General features: G+C 44.5%; 1 protein-coding gene across 1 annotated transcript; it reads right to left on the reverse strand.

Annotated features, from left to right (window-relative positions):
- Window positions 1-1,516: 1,516 nt before the first annotated feature.
- LOC310772933 (HLA class II histocompatibility antigen, DP alpha 1 chain-like) lies at window positions 1,517-7,621 on the reverse strand. The gene is made up of 3 exons (XM_083632879.1): window positions 7,571-7,621; window positions 4,243-4,503; window positions 1,517-3,016 (listed from the first exon to the last, which is right to left on the reverse strand). The coding sequence occupies exons 1-3, from the start codon at window positions 7,602-7,604 to the stop codon at window positions 2,877-2,879; spliced, it is 435 nt and encodes a 144-aa protein (XP_083489005.1). The 5' UTR covers window positions 7,605-7,621; the 3' UTR covers window positions 1,517-2,876.
- Window positions 7,622-15,398: the final 7,777 nt, after the last annotated feature.

The following is a 15,398-nucleotide window of genomic DNA, read 5'->3' on the forward strand; positions in this document are numbered from 1 at the left end:
TACCTGCAAAACCGTTTGCAGTTTTCGGATATACTACTGATTTTGTAATGATACAAAGCTGGTTGAAAATCAGCGGAGTGTTCCTTTAACAACTATAAAGTCTTATTAAGACATAAGGGGCTCTATCTTCCAAAAAGCGCTAATTTAGCGTTTGCGCTCGTTTAACGCCATGTGCAATGCAAATTGGGGGCGGACACAAGCGCATGCCTGTGATAATTGTACTGGGCATTGGCTGCCACAAGCCAAAGCAGGCGTTTCAGCGCTAAAATGTGGTGATAGATGGCATTATGCTATCGTCAGCAGCGTGCAATTACTTTGCGCTAAGAGCTTTGAAAAGGACCTCTTACGCGCAAATACCTCTCTGCGCTGGGTGCGCTGCACGGAGATTACGGCTGCGCTCCCAGCGCAGAGAGGTATTTGCGCAGTGGAAAGTGGAATTCCTTTTGGATATGTCATTACGCACAGCCTTGCCATGCCAAGACATCAAATTATGCTGCTAAAATTGGGTATTAGCAGATAATTCAGTGAGGCAATCAACTATAACTCACTGAGAAACTTTTATCATATCGCAAAGAGGGAAATGAATTGAGAAAACTTGTTGGACAATCAGACATAGGCTATTTACCTCCCTAACCCGAAGGGTCGTTGGCACCACAGACGATCTGTCAATAAGCTCTCTCTGTCCTCGCATGAGTGAGTATACTCTATTACGCATGGAGAGAATTACAGCATATTGCATACCTAGCGCAACCATTGCGAGACGGGAATCTGATTGGTTTTGATTGACGTAATGCCCAGCCTTGCCTGGCCACGCCTGTGAATAATTCTGGTAGTTAAGACCGCCCAAATCCCGTTTGCGCAGGCATTTTGGGGCGCAGATGATTTTGGCACAGCTCTAACTTGCGCTTGGGACACCTGCCGTGAACCTTTCGGCATCCCGGCCGAGAATTGCATCCCCAACATATTTCGGGGCTGTTTTAACTTAGAAATCAGGGAGGTCACGTCTACCAGACAAGTATATCACTTTTAAACAGTTACATTTCTGTATAAATGATTACAAGTATGCTCCCGTGAGGTGGGGATGCTTTTTTTTGCTGATTGGCGGGGGAGCAAAACTCGGCAGAACACCTGGCAGACGGCGCAATGTGGAATGCTATCTTCCCTGCAAACAGGTGCGCAAAGCGCTATTAGGGGATAGCGCCTGTCGGAAGATAGAGCCCAATAAGTGTTAGTAAGTACCTTATAAGGACCTTATTACCTATTAATTAATGCATATTATAAGGATCTTAACATAAAGCGTTACAAAAATGCTTTTACACAGGGAGTATAGAATCATTTTATGTTATTTTCATGCGGTCTTCAATATAATCCAAAATCAAAATACAGGCACTACAATCACTTTTATGTTAAGTGTGTAAGAGACGCGAACGCGAGCACGTGCGTGTGCGTGCTTGCGTGTGTGTCTCTTATCCTACTAAGTGTAGTAGTGTATTGTAGTAAGTGTGCCTAGTATCCACATTCCAATCCACATTCATCACAAAAGATAAAGAAGACCATATTCCAGCTCTGTACATCACATACCAGGTCTAATTAATGTAGGCTACATCACATATCAGGTTTATCAGTCAGTTCATATCAGGTTTAAGTCAGTTATGACCAGGGTGGGAATTTCATCATTTTAGGGGCAAGGCCAGATAGAATCTACAATTCTTTTTAGGGCACATTAGGCCATTGCTCTATTGACATCATGAAGAGTGATTTTTCTGAAATGTGTGTTAAAATGAGCCAATTACACATCCTTTGCAAAGGGCAGGCAACACATTGAGACCACTGATGCTTTTAAAGCAACTGACAGTAGCAGGCTGGTAGCAGGGCATACACTGCCAAGGTGGCTTTAAGGATCTCAGGGCATCACAGCCAAAGGGAGGGGCAATGTAGGCCATGGCCGCCGTCCATAGAGCTCAACCGTCGCATGACTTTCTGTGACGTTTCCTGCCCCGGAAGTGAGTTCGCCATTCATTTTCTCTATAGACAACTGAAATGTTTTATGGTCACTCAGGATTCAGTGGGTCACAGGTTGGCTTTGTTCCAGCCTTAAAACTCGTTATTGTTATATTACTGTATAAGGATTTTTTCGAAATGTCTATGGAGAAATGAATGGGGAACTCACATTAGTCATAATGAGGGCAAGAAATGTCACGTGCCTGTTCAGCACTATGGCCTCTGTGTAATTCCCACCCTGGTTATGACTCATGAGTCATAACTGATACAAGTGTCGTTAGCCTGAACGTTTTTTCCAACCACAACAGCAAAGTACTAAACTGACTGATTCCGATAGTAGTACTGACACTCCTGACAGGACAACACACTCACAGACAAACAATATGAATGGGATTTGCAAGAAACACCAGAAATAAAGTCTGTGCTATTGGAGGCTACTAGCTCCTACTAACTGTACCGTGTTATGTACTGTACTGTACAATGAAATAAAATACATTAGCTAACATCAGCTGTGTGAACTTGTTCCCTTTTCCCACCCGTACAGTCAACACAGTCTCTTAGAAAATTGTATAATACCAACGATATGGACCAACGTTGCTATTTTACGATTTCGGCTCGAAAATTGTAAAATAGTAACGTTCTGAGTGGTTAGGGTGAGGATTAGAGTAGGGGGAGGGGTTAGAAACAGAAAATCTCCGTAAAACACGCCCAAACCACGCCCACCGCTGTAGACGCATACGTTCCCATTTTACAATTTCTTAGCCGACATCGTAAAATACCAACGTATGTCCACAAACGTTGCTATTTTACAATTTTTTTGGAGATCGGGTTGGTACAGTTCATCCTGTTGGGGATTTGAACCGACGACTCCCGGGTCAGAGGTGAAGCGCTTTGTAGAACAGGACGACTCCAGCATTCAGACAGAGTAAACCCAGAGTCAGACCGACACCGAGCAGCACCAAGGAGTTAGAGTCAGCCGGCTGGGATGGGATGGATCCCGGCTGGGATGAGAACACTGCAGGACAGGAGACGTAAGACATTTACAGACTGAACAACTTTGGCGCGTTCTGCTTGCAGGCAGTGTTGGGCAATAGCGTCGCTACTCAAGTTGCCATTGCTGTTACTGTTTGGAGCAGGTCTTTATTCTTTTGATATTGTGGTTTGAGTTGAATTAAATTAGTTTGTAAAAAATATGGTAATATATATATATATATATATATATATATATATATATATATATATATATATATATATATACATAATATATATATATATACATAATATATACATAATATATATATATATAATATACACACATCGATCAGAAGAATTGCACATGAAAATAAATCTTTAGGTTACTTCTGTAACTCTAGTCAAGTAGCATAAGTATGAGATGTCTCACTATGGGAAGCGCTCCCTCCCATATAACGTTTCTGTGTTTGTGAAAAGTATATGTGTGTCTCTGTGTGTGTGTGTCTCGAGACTCCTGTCAGCTGAGCTACCGACCTGTATGCTAATGGCTAGCAGCTGGTGCTCCACATCTAACAGCTTACAGCTTTGCCTTCCTCAAAGCCGCATATAAACAAACACACACATGTCTTGCTTCCAGAAGAGGGTGCACTAATTTCAAGATTACTTACTGCAGAAACCAGTGAATTTGGGAATGGAGATAAAGCATTGTGCTGCTGCGACCGTCATTCCACGGTAGTATAGTGTGACACGTAGTGACACGTGTTGTGACACGTGTGACAAGTAGCTACACTATACTACCACCAGCAGAACAAACTCTACTGTTTGGAGACAGACTAGAGTGCTATTCTAATCTTCATGAATGCCTTTATTTCTATGGAGATGGTAAGCACAACCTGGATTATCCAGAACACCGTATTCAGCGATGGAGTCACCTGCTCTGATCTGCGAACGTTTAAGCTAACTTGAGGAAGCAACAGGTGAGAGATAATACTTCTAAAGTGAGAAGAGATGATTGAATGATGCAGTACTGTCAGCCCTATATAGAGGGAGGAGGGTCCTGAGTCGTGACGCAGATGTCACGACTGCCAGGCAATCAGGGCTGGAGTAGTGAAGTAAAAGCTTCAGAGAATACGCAAGGGAGCCTATCCCATAGTATGATTAGAAATAAATACTATGAAAGAGAAGTGCTTTTCTGATCTCATAAATCATCTCGCAACCCTTTCACGACCCCCTGAGGGTCCCGACCCTGGGTTGAGAAGAATGGCTCACCCCAGTTGACCATGAGGGTTCCGGTCTGGTGCGCCACCCTGCATTCCACCACCGCTCCAGGCTTGGGGCTGAAGGTCAGGCTGGCCAGCTGGCTGAACGTCCCGTCCGGCTCGGGGATCAGGTTGCTCAAAGTGACGTCCTTCGTCAGCTCAACGCCGTTCGTGCTCCAGCTGATGTTGATGGACGGCGGGTAGAACTGGCTGATGTAGCACAACAGAGTGTTCTCTGCCTCCTGCCGTGGGTAGACGACAGCTGTCGGGGCTGTGGGGAGAGAAGGACACGTGGTTGAGAGTGTTGGGAGTACAGTAGTCTCGCTGGCCAGCCTCCCCTCCCTTCCGTGAGAGGAGTCTGGTGGTGCTGGCCACCATTCTGGAATTGCGTTGGGCGGCGCTTAGCGGCAGTGCTCTTGGAAAATAGTTTCCAACAATCCAACATTTTCAGCGTGTAGCAACGAGCTAGCATGTAGGTTTCTGCCGTTAGCTTGCCAGCTAGTTAGCATTGTTGTTTTCACTGCGGTGGCAGGCGACTATTTACAGCGACACACAGGGAGGAGGGAGCGGAAGCCGCTCTGATTGACATGGTCGGAGCCAATGACAGAGCTTCTTAAGCAGGGAGCGGAAATCCGGCAGCGTCTGAAATCGATGCCTCCAATGGGAGAGCAGCTGTAGAGCAGGGGAGGGCTTGCCTGTTTCCGTGCAGCCAGACTCCTCTCACGGAAGGGAGGGGAGGCTGGCCAGCGAGACTAGGAGTACAGAAACATGAACACATAACACCAACTCTGTTCTCACTGCACTGGCTCCCTGTCTCCTTCAGAGTTGACTACAAAGTCCTGCTAATCACCTACAAATGCATAAACAGGCCCTCACCCCCTCCCACCTACACACCCCACAAACCTCCACCCGCACCCTCAGATCTGCGAACAACTTGCTCCTCCGGGTCCCCAGCACCAAGCTCCACACCATGGGTGACCGTGCCTTCTGCTCGGCTGCGCCGCGCTCTGGAACAGTCTTAAACCGTACCTAAGAGCACCACAGACTCTCAGCTCTTTTTCAAGACAGGCCTAAAAACGTTTTTATTTAGCAAGGCTTTCTCGTGCTAACTTTTTTTAAACTATTTTCAGTTGTACTGAATTAGCATGATGTCTTAGACCAGAGGTGTGACCAAGTCAACTTCGCTCGAGTCCCAAGCCAGTCTCAAGTCTTGAGGCACAGGTCTGTGTATCAACTGTGACCATAAATTTGAGAAGCACCCATTTCTATCTGACTGTGAAGGGGACAAGCACATGGGATAAGTAGTAAGTATTTATTTACATACATTTCCCCCAAAGTAATGCATCCAGGTCTAAAGATATGCATTATTGTTGGTGATTTGCCACCGTATAACCACCACAAAACGTGACTATGGGGCAAAGTGAGCCAAATGCTTGGGGTAAATTGAGCCAGTATAGTTTAACCACAGCGCACCGAAGTTAAGCTAAGTCTCCGAAGTATAAAATTGTATTTCACTTTAGTATTACACATGTGGCTTGGTTTATCATGTTAAACATTTCAGAAAAGTGTTTATGCCAAGAACCTACACAAGAGAAAAACCAACTGGGGGTCAACACCCCTTTAAGAGATGGAGAGAACAGTCATTGATCTCAAGGGTGGAACATCCATCAGATCAGTGGCAAAAGACAAAATAACAGGTCAAACCTGTGGTAGTCTCGCTGGCCAGCCTCCTCTCCCTTCCGTCCGAGGAGTCTGGTGCCACGGAAACAGGCAACAGGGATAAACCCTGCCCTGCTCTAGAGCTGCTCTCCCATTGGAGCGACTGTTTCGGTGGCAGCCGGATGTCCGCTCCCGGCTTATTACAAACTCTGTCATTGGCTCCGACCATGTCAATCAGAGCGGCTTCCGCTCCCTCCTCCCTGTGTGTCGCTGTAAATAGTGCCCTGCCGCCTCAGTGAAAACAACAACGCTAACTAGCTAGCAAGCTAACGGCAGAAACCTACACGCTAGCTCGTTTCTACACGCTGAAAACGGCAAGTTGGATTGTTGAAAACTATTTTCCAAGGGCACTGCCGCTAAGCGAGACTAAACCTGTGGAGCAGGGGCGGACTGGGATCATAATTCAGGCCGGGCATCAGATACCAAGCCAAGCCAAGATACCAAAAAATTTGGGCCGTTTGAAGCCCAATTTGGGCCGTTTGAAGCCCAATTTGAGCCATTTGAAGCCAGATTTGGGCCGTTTGAAGCCCAATTTGGGTCGTTTTTAGCCAGATTTGGGCCGTTTGAAGCCCAATTTGGGCCGAGTCCAATTTTACAATGAGATGCACCCACTTTAACCCTGAATAAAGTAATAAAACCCCTAGTAAACCAGTAGGCGGCACCTGGCCTGCTGTTCAGTGAGTGGCCTGACTGCGGGCACCAAAAAAAATAAATAAAAAGGAGGTAGCCTAAAGGAAGTAAAAACAGCAGATAACGTTACCCCTGACCTGGGGCAAGTTGAGTCACAGGAATATTTTTTAAGTGGTGCAGCCGCTTCTTTAGGTGACGGTGTGTTTGAGCATGGGATGTGAGAGTGGATTAGATTTAGCCTAGGTGTTACACTTTGAGCATGAGATGTGAGAGTGGATTAGATTTAGCCTAGGTGTTACACTTTGGTTTAGCCACAACTCATATCTCCGACATGACATGAGCCACCATATCACAATTAGCGCCACTTAATTTGGTATCGTTCCGTTTGTCTAGAGGTTTTCTACTAACTTACTACACTACCAATTGTAACGCTATTTAGTCTGCCTGGCGCACTACTTTCCAGCCAGAGCCGAAGCTCAAAATTGTAAACAGTGCAGTACACCCTCCCAACCACTGAGCACCCAACCAATACTGTGGAGCAGTTGAACCCAAAATGACACAGCCGGAGAAGGCTGTGTTTTAGCTTAAACTTCGGCTCTGGCATGTGAATAAGGGCTCGGTATTGAAAACTACACAATATTTTGGAATAGCATGGGACCCAAATCTTGGATAACAACATTGTGTCGGAGGTGGGCTACAGTTTTATTGTGAGTGATAACGTGTATGTCGCTTGCACCCATTTTAGCCGAGCCTTCAGTGGAATGAGGGGTTGCTAAGTCGAGACTCAGAATGAAGAATGAAGGCTGAGTCTTGCGTTGAGGCTAGCAACAATGTAAATTACCTCCATTATTCAGCTGAGCAGTGGAGACAAAGAGAGAGTGAAAAATAGAGTGAAAAATAAAATAAAAAAGTTAAAAAGTGAAGCATTTGGACATCATTGTTAGCCCTATGAAAGACAAAAGAAGAAAACTGGGCCACAGTCTCCTCACCTCTCTCCACAGGTGGCTCCTGGCTGGCCACCATGGCGGCAGGCAGGTAAAACGAACACACTCTCTTCCTCTTTAGCTGTGCCAAAAAGTAAAACTCGGGCCAGGAGTTGTTCAGCTCAGCCAGCAGGGGGGCGGTCCACACTGCCCGCTTTTTATTGAAGTCGGCGTATATCACCTGGTCTGCATCCACGTGAACCTGGACCCCAGTCTTGCCCGACTGCCAGCAGCCGTAGAACAGAGTGCCTTCATGAACGGCTGCAGAAGAAAACCATTTAATCACTTTAACTGACCTACTGTACCTCTTCAGCTCATCAGGGGTGTACTGGAGGGTAAACACAAGTAAAGACAGTTCACCCACCTCTTTGAAAGCAGAAGGCAGAGCGTTTACTCAACTCATTTCAGATCAATTGTATCAATCAATGGCGGACACAAGGTGGGTAAACTACTCATCTTGAATAGTTTGCCCACCTCTGTATTTACCACTACACACCTGATTCTAAATATTTGACAGTTTGATGAAAATGTTATTTTCTTGTATTTGTATACCACCTATACCTCTTTTTCTGTCTGTCTGCCTGTCCGTTTTTATTGTTTTACTCAGTTTATTTCCTTGTTTTTATGTTTTTTATTGTGTAAAGCACTTTGGAAACAGTCTTGCTATAACTATACAGATGTTTATTATTATTATTATTATTACTAGTGCAGTGCCCGTTCCCCCATGCACCACCCCGTGGGCGCTTTCCCCCTGCACGCACACTGCACTCTGTCAGGTCCCCCTCAGCGCAAGTTTGAAGTCGATCCGACAGACAGTCCTGGAATAAGTCCAAATTGCATGAAATGCGGCACCACACTCCATCGGGGTCCGAGCACCGTACTCCCCAAGTCTGAAGTCAATCGGACAAATGTTTCTCGAAATAAACTGCTTTTTGTGTTGCCAGTAGGAGGCGCTATGTCAAATTGCAAGATTCAGTGCTACACTACTTCGAGTTCCCAGGAGCACACTCCCCAAGTTTGAAGTCAATCGGATGAACGGTTCTCAAGATAAACTACTTTTTGTGTTGCCAGTAGGTGGCGCTGTGCCGAATTGCACAAAATTTGGCACTGTTCTATGTCAGGTTCCCAGCAGCGCACTCCCCAAGTTTTTATAGTCGATCAGATGAATGGCTATCGAGATAAACTGCTTTTTGTGTTGCCAGTAGGTGGCGCTATGCCAGATTACACGGAATTCAGCTCCCTGCACTCCGTTGAGTCCCCCTAAACGCACTCCCAGAGTTTGAAGTTTGAAGTCGATCAGATGAATGGTTATCAAGATAAATCGCTATTTGTGTTGCCAGTAGGTGGCGCTATGCGCAATTGCACGAAAATAGGGCACTGTACTGGACAATAGGGCACACTCCCAAAGTTTGAAGTCGATCCGACCAACGCTTCTCGATGGCAAGCAGCAGATGATGCTCATCCATAATAAACTGCTTTTTGTGTTGCCAGTAGGTGGCGCTATGCCAGGTTGCACGGAATTCAGCTCCCTGCACTCCGTTGAGTCCCCTAAGCGCACTCCCTGAGTTTGAAGTCGATCAGATGAATGGTTATCAAGATAAATCGCTATTTGTGTGGCCAGTAGGTGGCGCTATGCGCAATTGCACGAAAATAGGGCACTGCACTGCACAATAGGGCACACTCCCAAAGTTTGAAGTGGATCCGACCAATGGCCAGGTTTTACTCTGGGAACCCTACTTACACAGGATGGGGTTCCCGGAAGTGGTGTTGCCCTAGAGCAGAGGTTCTCAAATGTTTTTCAGCCAAGGACCCCTTATAAGATAGAAAATATACCGGGGACCCCCTCATTCTGATTTGTGATTTTGGGCTCAGCTTGTTTCCACGCTAACGTGCTTGACATTTAAATTGATAGGTTTGTCAGATTAGAATGTAATCCATGAACCATTTTAGATTTAAAGCATAACATATTTTCGTTGAACTATGAAGCTTTTGCACACACAAAAAGCCCCCCCCCCCCCTGAAAACTTTTCGCGGACCCCCTGGCAAAGTGCCATGGACCCCCATTTGAGAACCACTGCCCTAGAGGATATTATTTATGAATGCGTGACTCATTATAGCCTACCATTATAGCCACGTACAGATCTCTTCGAAATATCACTTAACTAAGATCACCGAGCTCTACTGATTATTTCCCCTTGATTTTATTCATGGCAGACTTGAATATTAATGCTGCTTATTCAGTTTACAAATACATGTCCTACCATTCTCTACCCTCTCTCTCATGGTAACTTAACACCCCCCCCCCCATTCAATCTCAAGGACTCATGTTGACTTAGTTAACGACCCTGTTTACTCAACGACTGTACTCACAGCAGTGTTGACACTTAGCCCAGATAAGCCAGGGCTTGAAGGGGCACACGCTTAATTGAACACAAATGTATTAATATCGAACGTGTTTCGCATCCGAATCACACAAAAACAGGGCACCGCACTCCGTCGGGTCGCCATCAGCGCACCCCCCGAGTTTCAAGTCGATCCGACCAACGGTTTCGAGATACGCGAAGGACAGAGAGACAGAGAGAGACAGACAGACGATAGTCCAATTATAGTATAGATAGATAGATTATTATTATTACTACCTGCAACGGTGGAGCCGATGTGAGACAGAAGCAGTGAAACCAGTAAGAGGTCCATCCAGTCAGAAGACTCAAAGCAGAATGATCCACATCAACATCAAATCTGGAAATGAAAGTATAGCTAATCAGAGTCATGTGACTGAAACCAGCCACAAAACACAAAGCGTCTGGTGAAACCTTTCAAAATAAAAGCTTGATGGTGAATAGTTAAATTTTTTTGTAATTGAAACCAAGGTGAAAAATAACATAAGAAGAAGCTTGGTTGTGAATAGTTTCCTCTTTTGTAATTCAAACTACCAAGGTGAAAAAACAACATTAAAATAAGAACGTGTTGTGAATGGAATTATGCAGTAATCCAGTGTAAGATGCCTAGTTCAACATGCAGGTCAGACTAACAGATTCAGTCATAAAACTTTGATAGACAATTTGACAATGAAGGATCAATGTTATTTTAGTAAAGTCCATTGTAATCCATTGCTGCAGCATCTTACAGGTTCATTAGTGATGACTATAGGTGTCAGTCTGGATATTGAAATCAAACTATCTCTACAGCTTATTTCATACAAGGTGTCACCATGTGCACAGAAGCAGACAATAAAGTGTAAAATACACAAAGAAATGTAAAAAAAAAGAAAAGAAAAAAGGAGGATAAGAGGTCAAGGAGGTCAAAATGACAGATCCACAGCTTCACTGATTCTGTTTTGATTTAACAGCAGTAGCTAAGTGTCAGGACTCGGATAAAGATTGAAACAAGCTGCTGAGCTCCGACTCAAACAACAGCAGCTCCGAAGTTTAAATCAGTCAGCAGGTAAACAGACAAGTCTATGATGGTGTGGAAAAGGTTGAAAGCTGATGAAATATGGGGCTGTCTAGACCAGTGGCTCCCAAACTTTTATAGTCCTGTACCCCCTTCAAACATTCAACCCCCTGCTGTACTCCCTCTACCTCCAGAGGGTACTGTTTTTTTGTGTACCCCCAACGTAACCGAGTACCCCTGGGGGCACACATACCCACAAAATATACGTGCAAGCTGTTTCCAAAGACTATTTTTTTTTCAGTTAGAAAATAAATACAAAGGAGACAGCTAAATCCTTAGCCCCAAGCCCCCCCCCCCCCCGTCTCCCATGGACCGCTCAGCTATAGCTCAGTGAGAGAAGTATACTGTAGCGTGTTCCTCTGTTCATGACCCAAGGAGCTTATCCTTTATTTGCATTGCTGCATGTGACCACATCTCCAAAGTGGAGGATTTTGCTTGATTAATTCTGACAGTAGACTCGGCTGTATAAAGTGGGAATTTCACAACCAGTAACACTTCAGTAGAAAAGTAACCTGACAAATCCAACGCAGTCTCAAGCTGAATTCAAATATTTACCCTCATTGTCATATCAGTTTAGTAGCATGGTGTGGCAGTGTTGGGTCATAAGGGGTGAGCGGGACCCATGCCATGTACTTTCCCACTGAAACAACTTGACCTTTACTCATGCTGCACCCTGCTCAACCAAGAATTCCCGCAACACTATAGTGTCAACCATGGCATCAACATGTTTCCATGCGGGCTGCTGTGCAGGACGTCAAGAAAGTAAATAAAAACTATTGTGAGCCTGTGGAGGAAAAAATCCACATGTAATGCTCTGCCGATCCATCAATAATTAGATATCCGTTTTAAATGTTCATAGGAGGTTTTCTTTATTTCCACAATCATCTCTCCGTGCACGGAGGTCTCCTCTTGTCTACATTTGACAATGCAAGAGCCCCGCATTATTGTTTACAACAGTTCATATACTAAAACCAATGTTGCCCGCCCCTCTCCGTGGAGGGCAGTTCTTTCCATTCATCCATGTAGCTAATCTAATGTTCACTGGAATACATAACAAGTCCAGTCTAGAGCCACAACAAGACACAGGTTCTCACAGGAAACTCTATTCCCATAGACACTTCCCAAAACAAGACATATGTTCTCACAGAAACTATTCTGTACAGCAATCTCCTGCAATGACTGAAGAACACAGTTCACAAAATACATCTTAGAAGGGCCATAATTAATAATTAATCAATCAATAAGCACTTGATCGATAATTTTCCATTACAAGCCCCATTCAAACTTCATGTGATGTAATTTTGTCATATTTTAAATACACTGGGAAAAGAAGAGATGAACCACAGAAAAACAATGGAGGACATATTTGAAGTGTCTTTTTATTTGCAGAACAAGGTGTGGTATTGGCATGGCTGAAGCCATGGAGAGATGCTCCTGAGTGTGTTCTCTAACCTTTTACCCTGCGTCCCCTGTTTATATAAACTTTCTCCACTCAAGGAACTCCCACTCTCACAATGTTACGCCCTGTTTTTCTTTCCTCCAATCGAATCCCTGCTTAGATGTGTATGTGTTCTGTGGAGCAGTTTCGTGTGTCACTTGTCAATCAAACCCGAATCTGACAACTGGCCCCTTCCACCTGGCCTACTCCATCTAAAATGCTTCCTCTTTCTCTCTGCTCTCCCTGTCAAACACACCGGCAAAGCAGAACGTCTCACGGCAAACGACAGTCGCCTTAATCCCCATCCAACTCCTGTGTGTCGCCTGTCATGTAATCTAGGACGAAGGAATTCATTAATTGTTCACTGTTCATTCCGCCTGGAATATTGAATTTGTTCAGGAGAGCAGCAACCGCCGTGTCATTCTTCCTCATGTTACAGTATCAGAGAGGATACACGCACATCCAAAAGCCAAGTTGGGCAGGTGCTGAGCTCAAAGGTGAACAATAAGTGAAAAATGAATAAAAAGCTTGCACACTGCAAGGGCTCCTAGTTTGTGTTTTTTATTTCAACCACCCAAAAAAGTGACGTTTCGAGCAAAGCTCTTCATCAGACTCAATCAGACTGTCTGATGAAGAGCTTTGCTCGAAACGTCACTTTTTTGGGTGTTTGAAATAAAAAACACAAACTAGGAGCCCTTGCAGTGTGCGAGCTTTTTATTCATTTTTCACTTATTCTTCCTCATGTTGTCAGCTGTTGTGTTGTGATGTGAGCTGCTGTGGCTACTGAATATTTATGCGGATGCGCGTCCTATCGCACGTCCTGATTGGCGGATACCCAAACAAAGGCCGGCCGACACCCGAGCAGCCAATCGATACTGCTATGCAAATCCAAGACAGAGCATTTTGTTTTCCGCAGTCTGCTTCGACAAAACAACTCGACTTTTATTTTACAAGATTAACGCATTTAAAGGAACACTCCGCCCATTTTCAACCAGCTTTGTATCATTAGAACATCAGTAGTATATCAGGAAACTGTAAACTGTTTTCAAGTCTGTCATTTAATTTGACAGTTATTGAGTGTTAAAGTGTGGACCAGTGACATCACTGGTCCACATTAACTCAAATTAATAACTCATTAACTCAAATCAACTCTCAATAACTGTCAAACTAGATGAATGATGAATAGTTTGACAGTTATTGAGAGTTGATTTGAGTTAATGAGTTATTAATTTGAGTTAGTGTGGACCAGTGATGTCACTGGTCCACACTAACACTCAATAACTGTCAAATTAAATGACAGACTTCAAAACCGTTTACAGTTTTCTGATATACTACTGATGTTCTAATGATACAAAGCTGGTTGAAAATGGGTGGAGTGTTCCTTTAATGATCCCAAAACATCTTAATTTTATATGGAATGGATAGTTCAAATAATATATTTTGTACTATTGTAAAAAAAAGCAAAACCACATTTTTTCAAGAAATTACTTTGACGCTCTGCTGTGAAGAACTGCCACGGCCGAATTGAGGGACCATCCGACAGCAGGCGTCACAAAGGTCTAACTTCCCCAATGATGGCAAGAAAACGTCCCTACATCCTCTGGCCCCCACTCTCACTTCCCTCAGATCAAACCCAAGTGTGTGCATGTAAGTGCACGTGAGTGCATGTGAGTGTGTGCGCTCTCCTGTTTCCCATAGAAGTCAGCCTGTTCTGTGTGTCACCAAATGTTTGGCTTTTATGACCATGTGAACACAAACGCCTCCTGTTTCCCTGCCAGCTGCTCTCTGCCTTTCAATACCCAACTAAGCTATTCAAACACTACACTCTTATCCAATAATGAATAGCTACTAATGAATAACTAGTAATTTAATAATTAAAGGCCGGCTTTACCGTGGGGAATATGAATATATATTAAATCTCACGCCCCTAAGGTTTTCGAATCCGTTGAAATTTTTGAAATTGGTTGTTTCCCGCCAGAGATATCACCAGAAATCCACTCTGTGTGGAGGGGGGGGGGGTGGTGGAGGGGAGGGGCGGGTGCGGGGACCCGAAATACTACATTTCCCACAATGCACTGGGCTCGCGTGGCCTTCGTTTTCATGCCCACCCCTCAGGCATTTGGCTGATATCAAACTCCAGTAGGTGGCGGTAATGCACATATATGTTTGCCAACCGCCATAAAACTCAAAGAAGAAGAAGAAGAAGGCTTCGACAATAAAAGATACAAAGAAGAAGAAATAAATCGAAAATAAAATTGCACCAAATTGCACCAAATGTAAACGGTAGTATATATGTCGGGAGATGTCTTCATAAAAAAATTCTCATGCATTTTAAGGCATTTTCGGAGGAGTTACGCGCATCTGATGTTGTAACTATTTTCTGTAAAAATGGGTAAAAATGGGTACATTGCTCAGCGTTGATTTCGTTACTTCAACTCACCTACTACTAGATGTAAAATTTGACGAGCTTTCCAATGCCGCCAGTCCCGTGTCTTTTGGTGCTTCCGTTCCCGAGAAAATCGTCTCTTTGCAAGGAACTATGGGAAGCTAATATTAGCTACAGCAGGCTAGGCGGGTGAACAAGATGGCTGCCTTTTGCTTTTCGTCGAGAGCTCTGAAGGGGCGTGGAGGACCTCTAGAGGCGGGACCATGGCTCACAAGACTTGTAGTTCATAGGCCCTCGAGTTCCGCAAGCGGGGAGGGAAGCCGGGTGACGCGTAACGCGTCACCCGGCTTCCCTAAAAATGTGAGAGATGCCTGATAGGTCAGGCAGTGAAGCTCCAATTTCAAATAATTTCAACGGATTCTAAAACCTTAGGGGCGTGAGATTGATATATATTCATATTCCCCACGGTAAAGCCGTCCTTTAAATAGACCAGACACGACAATTTCAGACATTGCCCTACTCACAGCAGTGTGACGAGGTGCACATACGTGATACGT

This window comes from Poromitra crassiceps (genome assembly GCF_964638095.1).
Source record: "Poromitra crassiceps genome assembly, chromosome: 3".
NCBI lineage: Eukaryota > Metazoa > Chordata > Actinopteri > Beryciformes > Melamphaidae > Poromitra > Poromitra crassiceps.

Excerpts from the sequence above, each read along its gene's own strand:
- LOC310772933 (XM_083632879.1), bottom strand. The coding sequence starts at position 7,604 with ATGGTGGCCAGCCAGGAGCCACCTGTGGAGAGAG. Across the intron at positions 4,504-7,570 it reads GGAGCCACCTGTGGAGAGAG|CCCCGACAGCTGTCGTCTAC; the intron begins GTGAGGAGACTG and ends CTCTCCCCACAG. Across the intron at positions 3,017-4,242 it reads AACCCTCATGGTCAACTGGG|TGTTCTCATCCCAGCCGGGA; the intron begins GTGAGCCATTCT and ends CCTGTCCTGCAG.